Here is a 14,414-nt window from a genome sequence, read left to right as displayed (position 1 = left end):
TTACATTTACAAGCGAGTGCTTATAATTCCAAGTGTAATGATACATTACAATTATAACCACTTTTCAAATCCACACAAATCCATAGGATTTACCAGCTCAGTTTCCTTGGGAAATCTATACTTCTAAAACACAAACATTAAGGCCAAAGAGAATACCTTAATCAAATCTTTATGCGACTGCTACTTCGGTTACCTTTAGTGAAATCATCGAACAAATAAAAAACAAAATAATAAATAACCAAAGGAAATAAAATCAAAACAAGTACAATCCAACAGCAACATGAAATAAATCCATGTAGAAAAAGGTTATGGCTGAGAAAGGGACCGTGTCCTTAAAGCTCACACCGTGTCAGTGTACTTAATAGTATGTGAAGCCGCTATGATACAGGCCTACAACTGAACGTTATACGGACCAAACTCATTAATGAAAACGCTGTAGCGCTATATGAACTTTGCCGCCCCCTGGTGGCATTTCTGGAGAAATTAGGCAACCTTTCATTTTCAGGCAGCCATTTATGACTAATGTCTTCAAATGTATAAAAGTATGGGTATCTATAGTCACTTATTATTATTATTATTTTTTTTACTAAGGATTACTCTTGAGAAATTAGTAATAATGAATGTGCGAAAACAACTGTTTATCGTGTGCAATGTTTTGATATAACAGGTAAGTTTTCCATACGCAATGTTACCTGACTCTTTTTTGCAACTAATCATAGAGAGGGGAAAAGTAATTTAGTAATCTGAAAGACAAAGCCTCCTTGGTTTAACTTGGACAGGTGAGATGGTCTTGGGCAGTTAGAGGAAGAGGTAAGGGGAGGGGGAGAATGGGTAAACTCAAACATTACCATAAACATAACCACAACCGGATGGCTACTGGCACAAAACCAATTTCAGGCTGAACACAAAACACAAACACAGTACACACAAAATTTTGGATTCAAAAAAGGCATTTGGCTTCATATACTCAAAATTAACTCTTGTTTAGGCCAGTTTCCATTTTTTTATTATTTTTTTTTAAAACTCTCAAATTCAAAAAAATGATTTACTAGGCCTATGTTTCAGTCAAAAACCAAATAATACATGTACTTATGTGTGGTGTTATTGAACTTAATATTCATATATTGACACAATACCTTTGTTTAAAAAAAGAAAAGAAAAGCTACACAAGAAAATGATCAATAAGCAATCCAGAAACAGTTGATGCGCACTTACGTAAATCCAAACAGTAAAGTCCAGAACACTGATCAACAGAAACATACTGTACATGAGACCCTATTTTTGGTAGTGTATTCACATGATTATGAATAAACCGATAATGGTTGCCTCACATCCTCTAAATAAGAAAATACGCTCTACAAGGATTGCCCCTGAAAAAATTTGACTCGACCTGGATAGCATCAGGCTTCAATGATCGCTTCTGATGCTACAAGTCGCTTATACTGTCAGAACATGCTAGAAACAACTGTTGCAACTAGTGTAAAATATAAAGAAAATTCACCATTTTGACGATAAGACAGTATGCCACTTGATAATACACTGGTTAGGTTTGGCTTAGAGATCGAGAGCAACTTCCAAGCAGTTGGGCCTAAATTCTGGCATGTTGCTTTTCATGACCAGATGGTACTGGACTAAACACAGATGACAAGTCCTTTCACTCTAACCCCAAAGTCCGTTAGTATGAGCTCTATATGACCCACACAAATCAGGAGGAATATTAGCCTTATCAAGTCAGTCAACAGAATTCTGTAACCATGGCTGCCACGGATTTACACACACAATGTACAGTTAATACACGGGGAGCTGGCATTGTAGTTAAGACAGAGGTAGGGGGGACATCCATCCTCATTCAAGAACATGAGATGTGAAAGCATCATTCGAACTGGGATTCACCGTAATTATCTGTAAACAGGGAGGAAAACTCGGAAACCTGGAAAAGCCGTGAAGGGTGCTCATGATTCAGCAGCACATAAAAGGAACTGGGAAATCCTGACTCTAAATGATACGTTACATCTCCATGCCTTACAGTTCAGACATGACTTCTCCCATTTCTGCTGCTCCTCCAAGACACAATATATGGTCAGATTTGGACCTAGTCTATAAAAACAAAAACTACTGCTTCTTTTCACTTTAGTTTTACGACAAAAAGTAAACCTCTTGATCTCCTGACCACTACAGCAGATGAATTTAAGCAAAGCCAATTAATACAACCTTTCTACAGGATGAAGTACCGTGCTCTTGTTAGTGTAATATTTTAAAAGATGAAATTGCCAAAATACATAGCGCACTCTCAGTATACAACAGTGGAAAACGGAGAATAATTATATTAAAAAAACAAAAAACAAACAGATACTAATGCCACCATACCAAGTGAGCACTGCAAAGTCACCTTATCCCCGAAAATAAAAATAAAAAAACATTTAAAAAACATTTCCTTGAATCCGTCCTCATATTCAATGTAAAACCAATGTCTGTCTGAACTGTAAAGCAACACAGAAACTTCACCCATGTAAAAGCAAATATTCACAGTACAACGGCATAGCAAATCAAAGACAAAAGGGCACTTTCTAAAAAAATGGTACAGCCAAAGAGATGCATCAGCCTGTAGTTCTCAAAGCACAACAAGCACAGCCCATGCTGAGCACAAACTCCCTGCTCAGAACAACACTCTGCTATGCACTGAAACCACCAGGTTTAAAGTTTGGGAACCATTCCAGCTACAGCTCAGTGCTTGCTGAATCTTGAATTAATGAAGCAGGCTACTAAGACTTAAATAAAAGACAGGATTTCCAGCTAACAGACTGACAGGCCGGCGTTTTTCTGAATGATAACCTAAACCCAGCGTTTCTGGGAGTATCTCCTCTGACAGCAGCCCCGGCAAAATTGGCCACAGTGGAGTGAAAAGGACGAGCTTCACGGGCTAAATAAGAAGAAACATTGCCCCTCCTCTTCAACTGAAGCGAGTGACCCAGCACAAAATGGCTGCCGTGCTTTCTCCATCAACCGAATAGCTATACGCTAGAGACGCTCTCCCTCTCTAACGGCTGCACAAACTCATTTACACTGTCGTACTGCGCTGCACTGCCACAACAGTGCCAGTTTCATTCCGCCATTTTGGGGAGGGGCTGTGAAGGGGGAGGGGCTGTGAAGGGGGAGTGGGTGGGGCAGTGGAGCGGGGGTTAGGGGGGCAGGGGCATGGGGGCACACTACGGAGTGGATTGTTACCCCGGGTGGAGTCAGCGGGAAAGGGAGAGGTGGACTATATGTGACTTTATGTCTTTATCTTTAAGCCCTTGCTGGTTGGTGTGTGGAAGCCATGCCAAGAGCTTTAGGATCCTCGAAAACTGCTACACAAATGTGCTTTCATCGTTCTTTTCATGCTGTTTATACAAGCTTCTAAGAGAAAAGAGAGATATTACTACTCGAATATTTAATATTACAGCAAGGTAACTTTCCAAACACATAAAGGACTACAGCAAACGACTTAAGTGTTTGTTGCGATTAAGAGAAAAAATATGTACACCATGCAAGAGTTTTGATTTTGACTGCAGCAGGCGGCCCTGAAATCAAATAGTTTTCCTACGTTTCAAGTTATGGTGCCAGAATGCATTCAACACCGACACATACAAACTACAGCGAAGGCATACTGTCTTATCATAACTGGCTTATTGTTTCATGAGTTAAGCAGATATTTTTCAAACTATTTCGCAAATATAAACCACAGGAAATAGCATCGAACCCACCTACTTTTTGTAAGAGAAGATTATGGCTTACATGTATATATATTCCCCACTAGGCGGTGCCATTTACCGAAAACTAAAAGTGCTCCAGAGTGGTCTCACAGAGAAGCAAAGGAAAAGAAAAACAGGACTCTTAAATAGGACGTTAACTATCAAATGCTGCCCTCTACAGGACATGCGAGGTACCATCAAAAGGAAAATAGCCGAACAGAAGCCATGTTCCCTATTCACATGTCAAAGTCTCTCGAGTTGCTAAACCTGGTTTTTGGTCTGCAATATTATTTCAAACCACAAACACGTCCGAACTTGAGCAGGGCCAGAGTGTTGAAACGTCTAAAGATGAGACCAACCATTATCGAGAGTTATTCACAATTTGTTCTTTAAACAGAGGGGTAGAACACACCGTCACCAGTTCTGAGAGTCCTGTGATAGCCGGGAGTGAGTCAGCCGTAGCCAGGGCTGTGTTTCGGCGCACGTGAGTGCGGTCACGCTAACACGGTGGAAAGAACAGTTACAGTCTTCAAGTGTCCCATGGCCGCACCGCCCGCCGGTCTGTGTGTCCGTGCCGAAAACGCTCCGCGGGGCCTGTCCGTCACCGCGGCCGTCGGCCCTGCGCCCGGGCGGAGGCGGGACTCCGTCCTCAACACCGCTCCTCCGCGAGCTCTGCCCGAGGGCCACCTCCCCGCCACTCATCCATCGATCAGAGACACGTCGATGTGCGACAGATCTATCATGTGCCTGGTGGTGTGCACAGAAGCGCAGGGTGAGAGGGGACCCTAAACACGAATGGGCCGGTGCAGCGGGGGCCCTGCGGGGGGCCAGAGGGGACGTTACCTGTGGAAGCTCTGCTGAAAGCTGGAGGCGTGCTGCGGATGGACGAACTTGGCCACGGCCTTCCTCTGCTGCGGGAGCATGTTGAACATCTGCACACAAGAGGGGAAACGGGACACCGGCGGTCAGAAAGCCTGCCCCCAAAACACCGACACGGGCAAAGTTTGTGAAGGACTGGCCTCTAGTTACGCCACGGGGTCCACACACAGTGCAGTGGAGGGGGCTCCGCGCTGGGGGGGCGGAGGCGCGTGTTTGTAGCTGCCTGGGCACCTGAGAGTTACAGAGAGCGCGGGTTCAAATCCAGAGTGAGGCAAAGCACAGCCCTGGGGCACACAACTAGAAAGTGAGTTTAGCAGAAGTAAACTCTTCGGTCAACTCTTTTTTTTTTTTTTTCAAAAGTTAACCAAACTAGAATCCCAGAATACAGCACTGCAGCTATAGTGTACAGTTATACGACACATGCATGCGTCATAAAGATTCACTATCGCACTGAACTGAAATTTGGTTTAGAGTGATTAGTAAATTGAAGGCAACTCAATTTTAAAGTTGACTATTTGAAATGACTATAGCACACTGATCAGTGTTCATAATCTGAGACTCGTTAACTGCTTTGGTTATATAGGCTGTAATTAACAGTATCTATCTATCTTTCTGTGAATACAGAATTTGGAGAAGTGACAAAGGCATTGCCCGGATGCAATTTATGGAATAAAGTATGTACAAAGCTATAAGTCATTATATATGCAACAGATACAACAGTAGTATACACTCTTTCAGTGTTACCAGGGTTGAACTCTAATGCAATATTATTTCTACAGTGAGTGCCCTCAACTTAACTCATTTCAAATAATTGTTCATAATCTTGTTTGAAGTTCTTTTATAGTGTAAAAAACAAAGGAATCGTTCGTTCACCAATACATTGTAATTTTTCAGGTGATTCATAGTTATCTTGCAGAGTTCAAATTAACATAACAAATGGTAAAACTCATGTTTGAATACTGATATTAGTTCAAAAATATTTCTACTGAAGTTTATCAAAAGGAATTCATTTTTACATATATTGAAAAGAACTTAATTTAAAAATTATTCAAAGTAAAAAAAGACAATACTGTCACTGAATAACAGGTATCAGGAAATATTAAAAGCAATCAAGCTATCTAAATATTTAATGTAATCAGAATGGTGGAAGAACGGGGAGATGGGAGGATTACATTGGAGCAGTCACCCTGGACATTTTGGATCACAGATTAACTAGGACAATCAGGGCAAACGGGATACCAATGTTGACTTGATGTAATGATAATTCTAACCTGAAAGAGGTCACTCCATGTCAGTGAGGAGGAGTTTGCCTGTTAACTTCAGCCTGATCATTTACTCAGAGCTTAAATGTTAGTTGAGTAGCAAGCCAGACAGGAGGGTGATTCAGACTGTAGGATGAGCTACTGAGTGAGACTGCAGACAAATTTGGTTGTGCCATTTCTTCCCCATTATTACAGGCACATGCATTATATTGTCAGATGAAGCGTCACTCTTTGTTGTCTACACAACACCTCGCTAGACACAATAAGCACAAATAAGGAAAACAATGCTGGCTGTTTACAGTTCACCCACAGTGCAGAACCCCAATGGCCTAAAATGTCAATGTTCCTGTGTGTTGTGCATGTGTTGGGTGCATATTGGGGGTGTGTGTGTGTGTGTGTGTGTGTGTGAGAGAGTGTGTGTGCATGTTATATGTGTGTGTGTGTGTGTGTGTGTGTGTGTGCATGTGTGTGGGTGTGTATGTGTATGTGTATGTGTGTGAGTGTGAGTGTGTGTGTGTGTGTGTGTGAGAGAGAGAGAGTGTGTGTGTGTGTGTGTGAGAGAGAGAGAGAGGTGTGTGTGTGTGTGTGTGTGTGTGTGTTGTATGTGCATGCAGGTACAGTGTGGCAGAATGAGCTGAAAGGCGTGTGAAAAGCAAGGTCTTTTACACATTAAAGAGCACTCTATATTCCTGACAGGGAGCTGATGGTATCGGCGCGCAGGTGAAAAGGCTCCTGACAGGGGCTCAGGGGTGACCCTACCTGAATGGGCCCGATGGACTTGAGCAGGTTCTTCAGCTGGACGTCGGTGGTGGAGGAAGAGAGGCCCTCGATGGACACGGTGCGGGGCTGGCCGTCGGTCAGGCGTGCTCCCTGCCTGCTCGCCGTGCCTCGGCCCCTGCCCATCTGGAGCGGCCCCGCCCGCCCACGGCCCTGCACCACCACCTGCGGGACGCACAGGGCACAACGCCAAGTCAGCCTGCCCTTCCGCTGCCCGCCCGCCCGCCATGCCGCTTCGGATGAACTTGAGCCACGTCCACCCCTCCCCCGCCCTTTCTGCACGCGCGCGTCCGAGCCGAACGTGACCGGGAGACGCGCGTGTCTCTCGGAAACTGAGCTGAGAGACCCGCGCACACGATCCCGCGGTAACAGATAAGTGACCTCATCCAGGCGTTATTGAGGTGTCACGGAGTTGTGGCGGCATGGCGACAGCCTCCTGTCTGCGTTAGCCTCCGAGCGTCTGTCACTTCACTTTTGTGCGAGCCTGTCACCGTTACAGCGCCGGGCACACAGTCTTACCTCACACTGCTTCCCGTTCGCTCACGACATCTGCGCGGCCTGCTGTTTTATTACAGTGCCGAGTGTTTTAGCATATTAGCGCTTTCAAAAGAGCCCGCGGCGCCTCAGGCTTGATACTGGGCAGCTACAGCCCGCACACAGGCAGCATACACGCACACACAACACAACACATACACACACACACACTACACACACTACACATACACAACACACATACACAACACACAACACAACACAACACATACACAACACTACACACACACTACACACACTACACACTACACACTACACACACTACACACACTACACACACTACACACACTACACACACTACACACACTACACACACTACACACACTACACACACTACACATACACAACACACAGGAACTAGCCTCTGCTAAAAGCACCTTTTCTGCTCTGTACACTCTGAGCTAGCTCGGATGTTGGGGCTCGAGCCAATTCTACATTTTACAAGCGTTTATAAAGATCTCATCAGGATATAAGTATGCAATCAGAAGCTGGTCTAATGAGCAATATGAAGGCACTTACGAGAGGCTTTCTTAGGAGCGAAGCAGAAGTAATTCATATGAAGCATTGTAGCTGTGGTTAAGCGTACCATTTCAGATTTTATGAGCGCTGTAACAGCATTTACGATGCAAAGGGGTTTTTATAAGCACACAGCCCATTTACGATCCAAAGGTGCGTACCTATTAGCACCATAAATGCATTAAAACCATACGGTGGTTTCGTATGTGTACGGCAGTAATTTCCTCGGGGCAGTGGGCTGAGTGTTTATATAAACAAAGTTAAGATGCAGAGAGTAAAAGCCTGTCCACACCAATACCTAATTACAAACCATAACTATAACCATAACAATGTGAGCGTCCATGCTGATGAGCGATAATGTTCTGTAAATGGTCGCCAAGTCATCTGCCATTTTGAACAGGATCCGTAAATTCGGATTTTCATTGGCTGTCAGTGTTTCTATCGTTTATGCAGCTGGAAACATCGCATGAACGAGACACAGCTGGAAAGTGATCCTCACTGACGTTGTCGCCGTTGTGGTGTGGACGCAGTCATCCACTCAAGTTATAACGTTTCGTAAAATGATGTAATTCTAGTCATCGTTATAGTTATAGGTGTGGACGAAGTATTGAAGTTAATAAGCTGGTGTTGTTTGACCAGTGCAGGGAACTCGGTGGTATTAGGACAGCTGCCCTCACCCTGTTCTGCTGGGGGGTGCCTATCCCGCCCCGGCCTGCGTGGGGCGCTAGCTGCTGCAGGTTGGGCTTGTGGGGCTGGATCTGCTGCAGGGGGGCGCTTCCCATGGTGACCTTCCTGATGGCTGGAGCCAGTCGGATCTGCGGGGGTTGCCGGGGAACCGGCTGGAGCCTCTGCTGCTGCGGCGGGAGAGCGCTGGGCCCGTCAGCTGCCTCTGTGCCCTGCAGAGCAGACCACACCACAGTCAGAGACTCATTACATTTTTACATTTACATTTTAGTCATTTGGCAGACGCTTTTAATCCAAAGCGACTTACAAGTGCATAGGTTCTACCATAAGTCAGAGCATCACATCCAGAAACTAGCAAAATACACAGGAAATGCTGTTCTAAACATAGTTGTCATCAGACAACTCACACACACACACACACACACACACACACACACACACACACACACACACACACACCTGCATACACGCAGATACACACACACACACACACACACACACACACACACACACCTGCATACATGCAGATACACACACACACACACACACACACACCTGCATACAGGCAGATACACACACACACACACACACACACACACACACACACACACACACACACACACACACACACACACACACACACACACACTCACCTGCATACACGCAGATAAACACACACACACCTGCATACACGCAGATAAACACACACACACACCTGCATACACGCAGATAAACACACACACACACCTGCATACACGCAGATAAACACACACACACATCTGCATACAGGCAGATACACACACACACACACACATCTGCATACAAGCAGATACACACACATCTGCATACAGGCAGATATACACACACACACACACCTGCATACAGGCAGATACACACACACAGATCTGCATACAGGCAGATACACACACACATCTGCATACACGCAGATACACACACACACATCTGCATACAGGCAGATACACATACACACAGATCTGCATACACGCAGATATATATATACACACACACATCTGCATACACGCAGATACACACACACACACACGTGCATACACGCAGATACACACACATCTGCAAAAACGCAGATACATACACACACACACGCATACACGCATACACGCAGATACACACACATGAAGATATATATTCACACACACATCTGCATACATGCAGATATATACTCTCACATACACATCTATACGTGTAGATGCACGCACGCACGCACGCACGGATGCACGCACAAGCACGAAGATGCATACTCACATACAGATAAGCAAACAGCCAAGTACTCCCAAGATACCAAATGATTTGGCAGTTTGGTGGTAAAAGGCAATTAAAATTCAGATTCCATACAACTCTGCACTTTATAAGTGCCCCCTATATTAGAAGGCTCTAACACAGCAACAAAGCATCACACAAAGCTCAACTATTCAGGATTTCTATTCCTCATCATTGCCTTCCAGGGCCCAAAAAAATGTAAGAATTTGAAGAAATGCTGCCTGTCTGCACCTGGCCGCACATCTTTAATAAAAATACTGTGTAAAATGAGACCTGAGGGCCCCCATCTGGTCCCAGACTCGGCACAATCTCAGCAGCAGTAATTAAACTCACACAGAATTACATTTTGACAGCTTCCAGTTGTTGACTGATCATCAGAAACTGCCAATTTGCTTTGCCTCCGTATTCACACATTAGTCCGGTCGACGGAGCACCGCAAAGCAATGAGCCAGGACTTTACATTGAAAAAGAAAACCTACAGAACAAATTCACTGCTAAGTCTTCTAGAGACCAGGAACCTAATAACAGATTCATACCAGTCCTTCCGTTGCAGAAAAGCTTTCCTTTTGCTAGCCAAACTAAGCCCTTTGACAAAGTACACACACACACACATTTGTACAGATGTAAACTGGTCTAAAGACACTAACCTGTTTTGAATGTTAATGTGAGGACCATGCAGTTAATTCATTTCCAATGTTAATGAGCATTCGTTAACCCATTTCAAATGCTAATGAGCATTCATTTCACATCTCATTGTTAATGAGTGTTCAATTAACCCATTTCCAAAGCTAACGTTCGGTTGCTACTGTAAACACTTTGCTTCAATAAAATAATTTCTTAAATAGTGTTGTCAGTATAAACTGTCACCTAAAATAAATATTTATTCAAACACTGCAGGCAGGGACTAATGCTCGGAGGGTACCCATCAGCAACACCATTAAACCTTTGGATATCCATCTTTATTAGGTTACTCAGATCGAAATTCAGCACAACAAGTCTGAAAATAAAAATGTCTTCCCTTTTTCGTAAGATATGGTAACACTCTTGCTGAAGTGCTCCTCTGTCAAAGAGACACGGTGGAGGAGTCACACTCACACACACACACACACGCACACGCACGCACACACACGCACGCACACGCACGCACGCACACGCACGCACACGCACGCACACGCACGCACACGCACGCACACGCACGCACACAGAACAAGGCTGCACGTGCCAGCTACACGGTCCCAGCCGGACTGTAAACACCAATCTCAGCATTCTGCAGCATGACCGATGCAGCTCCCGCTGACAATCCCAACGAGGTCATACTCCCTCTGCCCCGCCCTACACACGATGCCCGTGTCACAATGACCTTCCCACAATGCCTCAGGCCTCAGCTCCTCCCACTACTGCACCTACCCCAGGACCTGGCGGGAAGACAGGAAATGGAGGACAGCAATACCGACAGCTCCTGCAGCTCAGCCCACGGCTTCCTCTACCAGAACGGCAGCGGAGCAATCTGGAGCCTCCACTAATTACACAGACGGGAAAACGAGGGGAACCTTCAAACGCTATGACGGGCTACAACTCGCGCCCAACTGTCAAGCGCCCGTCCGGAAGGCCCGGCTCCAGCAGGACCCCTGGGGCTGTCTGCCGCGAGCCCAGGCCAGCGCACCTTAACGTCTCGCCAGGCGGATGTGTCAGCCGGACGTTTTCATTTACCGCTTCTTAAAGAACTTCTTTTCACCTTGTACGTGGGGGGAAGAAAGAAACGCGTCTTCTGAAAGTCCCACGCAGATCTGACAGATCAAATCTCACTCCCATTCCAGGAGCCGGGAGAAGAGCCGGCGCTATCGCCGGCGAACGGCACCCGGAGAGCCGCAAATTGATTAATCCGTCCGCGCTGAAAAGGCGACCCCTTGATTACACCTATCAGATGCTAAGCGCTATTATACCGGAGTGACAACACTTGACACATTCCCCATCCCTCATCCTCCTAAGCTTTGTGCTGCTGTTAGCCGTATTATTCCTGATGTAAAATTAATTTCCCTTATCTATGGCTAAGCTGCGAAATCCAAATCCGCCAAACTGCCATCTCTTTCTTCACAGGTATTACGGAGCCGGCCACGAAGATTAATTACACGTCTCCGAATGACACTAATTTCTGCACACCTGAAAGAAAGTTGATACCGTGGGGAAAAGGCGAGGGGGGGGGAGAGATAAGATTGTGAGGCTGCTGGGAGACTGACAGCAGAACAACGTTCTGGGGTAGGATCCGGTGAATCAGCTCTTCGGTGGGGCAGCGCCCCTCTGTCAGAGGTGTGGCCGGTGCACATTTTCCAGGGCAAGTTTCTATTAATGCTGACACCGTGTTATCTTCATCCACGATGACGTCCATGTTCCCCTCTACATTACACCCCGGGTAATTATGGGAGGGCGCTAAGTGCTAACACCGCGCTCAGTCCCAGCACAAACACTCACCTTCCATCACTTTCACCTGATAAGGGAATTAAGGCTTAGGCGGCCAATTTGTCAAGACAAATCCCAAATGACAAAAGAAGCTGTTCTTCGTCACACCGACTATTGTCACTTCATTTATTCATTTTTATCTGCCGCAACGCAAGTCTAAAGCCGGGCTTCAGCAGAGTCACCAACCTCTAAATCAGGTGAACTTTTGAGTTTCACTTTCTGGATAAACGTCAGCGCACTCCTTTAAAGACTTAAGGTAGTCGTGCCGTTTCTCCTTTTAAAGGTAAAGTGTATGTAAAGCAAAACGGCAGCTTAAGTATGGAAGGCGGGGATTAAAATAAAACAAAAGCACAGCGGACGGACTGGGCTTCGCTTAAAAGACAAGGTCCTGACAGCACACCGTTTCCTTAAATCTATCTGGGGATTTCAGAACCCCACCCAGGATTCCAGGACCTTCGCACACCAGGAAGAACATATGTGCAAGGGGAAAAGAAGAAAACGGGGGCTTAGGCTGGATTTAATGATAAGCTCGTTTCTTTATACGACAGAATGGAGAATTGCGGAGGTAAAGACACCGCTCACAGGCGCTCGTGGAAGCGCTTCATGCCGAACCGCAGAGGGCTGTGTGCAGAGGAGCAGAGCGTTCACGACCGCCGGCCCCACAGGCTGGCTCATACCTGCAGACTCACTGGAGGAAGGGTTACAGTCAGCAGGGCTCTCCCCGCAGTCAACTGCTCAGTTTAAATCAAATTAAATCATCCCAATTAACCTCCCGGCTGGCTAAAGCAGAGCAGACTGGCGGAAAGGCCCTGCCGTACCCTGCCCTACTGTAGCGGCTTAGTCACTGGCCTCCTGTACAGAGCGCTAATCACACATTTCATCGCTGACTAATAATAAACAGATGGCATGCTAGAACGGGCTGATTCGCCTCTTTTGTGTGGTTCAGAAATCTGTGACACTAAACACAGCCACCCAGGGCACCACAATTCTGACTGGGACTGTACAGACACCGGAGAATTCTTGAGCATTTTTCACATTACTGGAATGACCGATGGATGTGCTGGGCCAGAGGTCCCCGAACTGATCCAGAAAAGGGTGATGTGGGTGCGGGCTTTTGTTCCAACCAAGCAGTAGCACGCCTGATTCTACTGATGATGGTCCTTAGGAAAGACGCAAGCGTTTCATTTGTAGAAGCAGGGGTGTTACTGTAGCCAGACCAGCCCGTTTCAGAGAAGACTGAGGAAAGATACAGACAGAATCCTTGTTGTTTTCAGCCCCTGTGGCACTCTCAGTGGCCAGACTAAACCACTCACCTCTCCCAGCAGTTTGACCACTCGCACTTTCTGAGGGACCGGTGCCACCTCCCCTCCGCTGCTATTGGTCCTCTGCATGACGGTGCGCTTCACCCCGGGTCGTGACTCCGCCCCCTGCCCCGGCACGGCCGTCAGCACGGCCGGCCTGCTCTGGTCCTGGGGGGTCTGGAACTGGGGCCCCTGTCTGATGGGCCCCTGCCGGTTCATCATGGCCTTCTTCTGCTGCCACTGGGCCTGGGCGTTGGGCCCCGCCTGCAGGGGCCGGATGCTCTGCTGGGGGCCCCCGGGGAAGGCCTGGCCGGGGCCCTTGGCCATCTGCAGCCGGGTCTTCACATTCTGCCGGAGGTTGTGGGCGGGGGTGAGGACGGGGACGGGGGTGGGGGCGGGGGTAGGGGTGGGCTGGGGAGGCATGGGGGTGCCGTTGGGGGGCGTTGTGGAGTCGGGAGGCTGTTGTTGCTGTTGTTGTTGTTGTTGTTGTTGTTGTGGCTGATGTTGTTGTTGCTGTTGTTGTTGTTGTTGCTGTTGATGTTGCTGGCCCGACAGTCTCTCCAGCAGCTCCCTCTTCCTCATGCCCGCCTGCATCTGCCTCCTCAGCTCCTTCCGCTTCAGGATCTCCTCCCTCAGCCTCTTCTGCTCCTCAATCTTCATCCTGTACAGACGCGTCTCCTCATCCTCCTCCGGGTCCTGAAATCACACCCAGACAGTCAGTATATGCTGCTGAAATCACACCCATAGTCAGCATGTGCTGCTGAAATCACACCCATACAGTCAGCATGTGCGGCTGAAAACACAACCACAGTCAGTATGTACACACTAGTCTGCCACTACTGAAATGACACCCATACCTTCAATATGTGCACACTGCACTGTTGCTATTGAAATGACACCCGTAGTCAGAATGTACACACTAGTCTGCATTACTGAAATAATACCAATACCTTCAGTAT

General features: G+C 46.7%; 1 protein-coding gene across 5 annotated transcripts in view; it reads right to left on the bottom strand.

Moving 5' to 3' along the window:
- Positions 1-593: 593 nt before the first annotated feature.
- rbm33a (RNA binding motif protein 33a) overlaps positions 594-14,414 on the bottom strand; it is a 43,696-nt gene continuing 29,875 nt past the window's right edge. For 4 of the 5 annotated variants that reach the window (XM_061238299.1, XM_061238301.1, XM_061238302.1 and 1 more), the window contains exons 15-20: positions 13,468-14,151; positions 8,395-8,613; positions 6,632-6,814; positions 4,751-4,841; positions 4,575-4,663; positions 594-4,478 (exon numbers count right to left, since the gene is read on the bottom strand). In XM_061238299.1, coding sequence (XP_061094283.1) covers positions 4,146-4,478; positions 4,575-4,663; positions 4,751-4,841; positions 6,632-6,814; positions 8,395-8,613; positions 13,468-14,151 — 1,599 coding nt within the window. In that variant the 3' untranslated portion in view covers positions 594-4,145. The remainder of the gene's footprint in view (positions 4,479-4,574; positions 4,664-4,750; positions 4,842-6,631; positions 6,815-8,394; positions 8,614-13,467; positions 14,152-14,414) is intronic. The other variant, XM_061238303.1, reaches the window with a different exon arrangement.

This window comes from Conger conger, chromosome 4, assembly GCF_963514075.1.
Source record: "Conger conger chromosome 4, fConCon1.1, whole genome shotgun sequence".
NCBI classification, from domain to species: Eukaryota; Metazoa; Chordata; class Actinopteri; order Anguilliformes; family Congridae; genus Conger; species Conger conger.
Note: the sequence above shows the minus strand (reverse complement) of the source record. Positions and strands in the feature narration are given on the sequence as shown.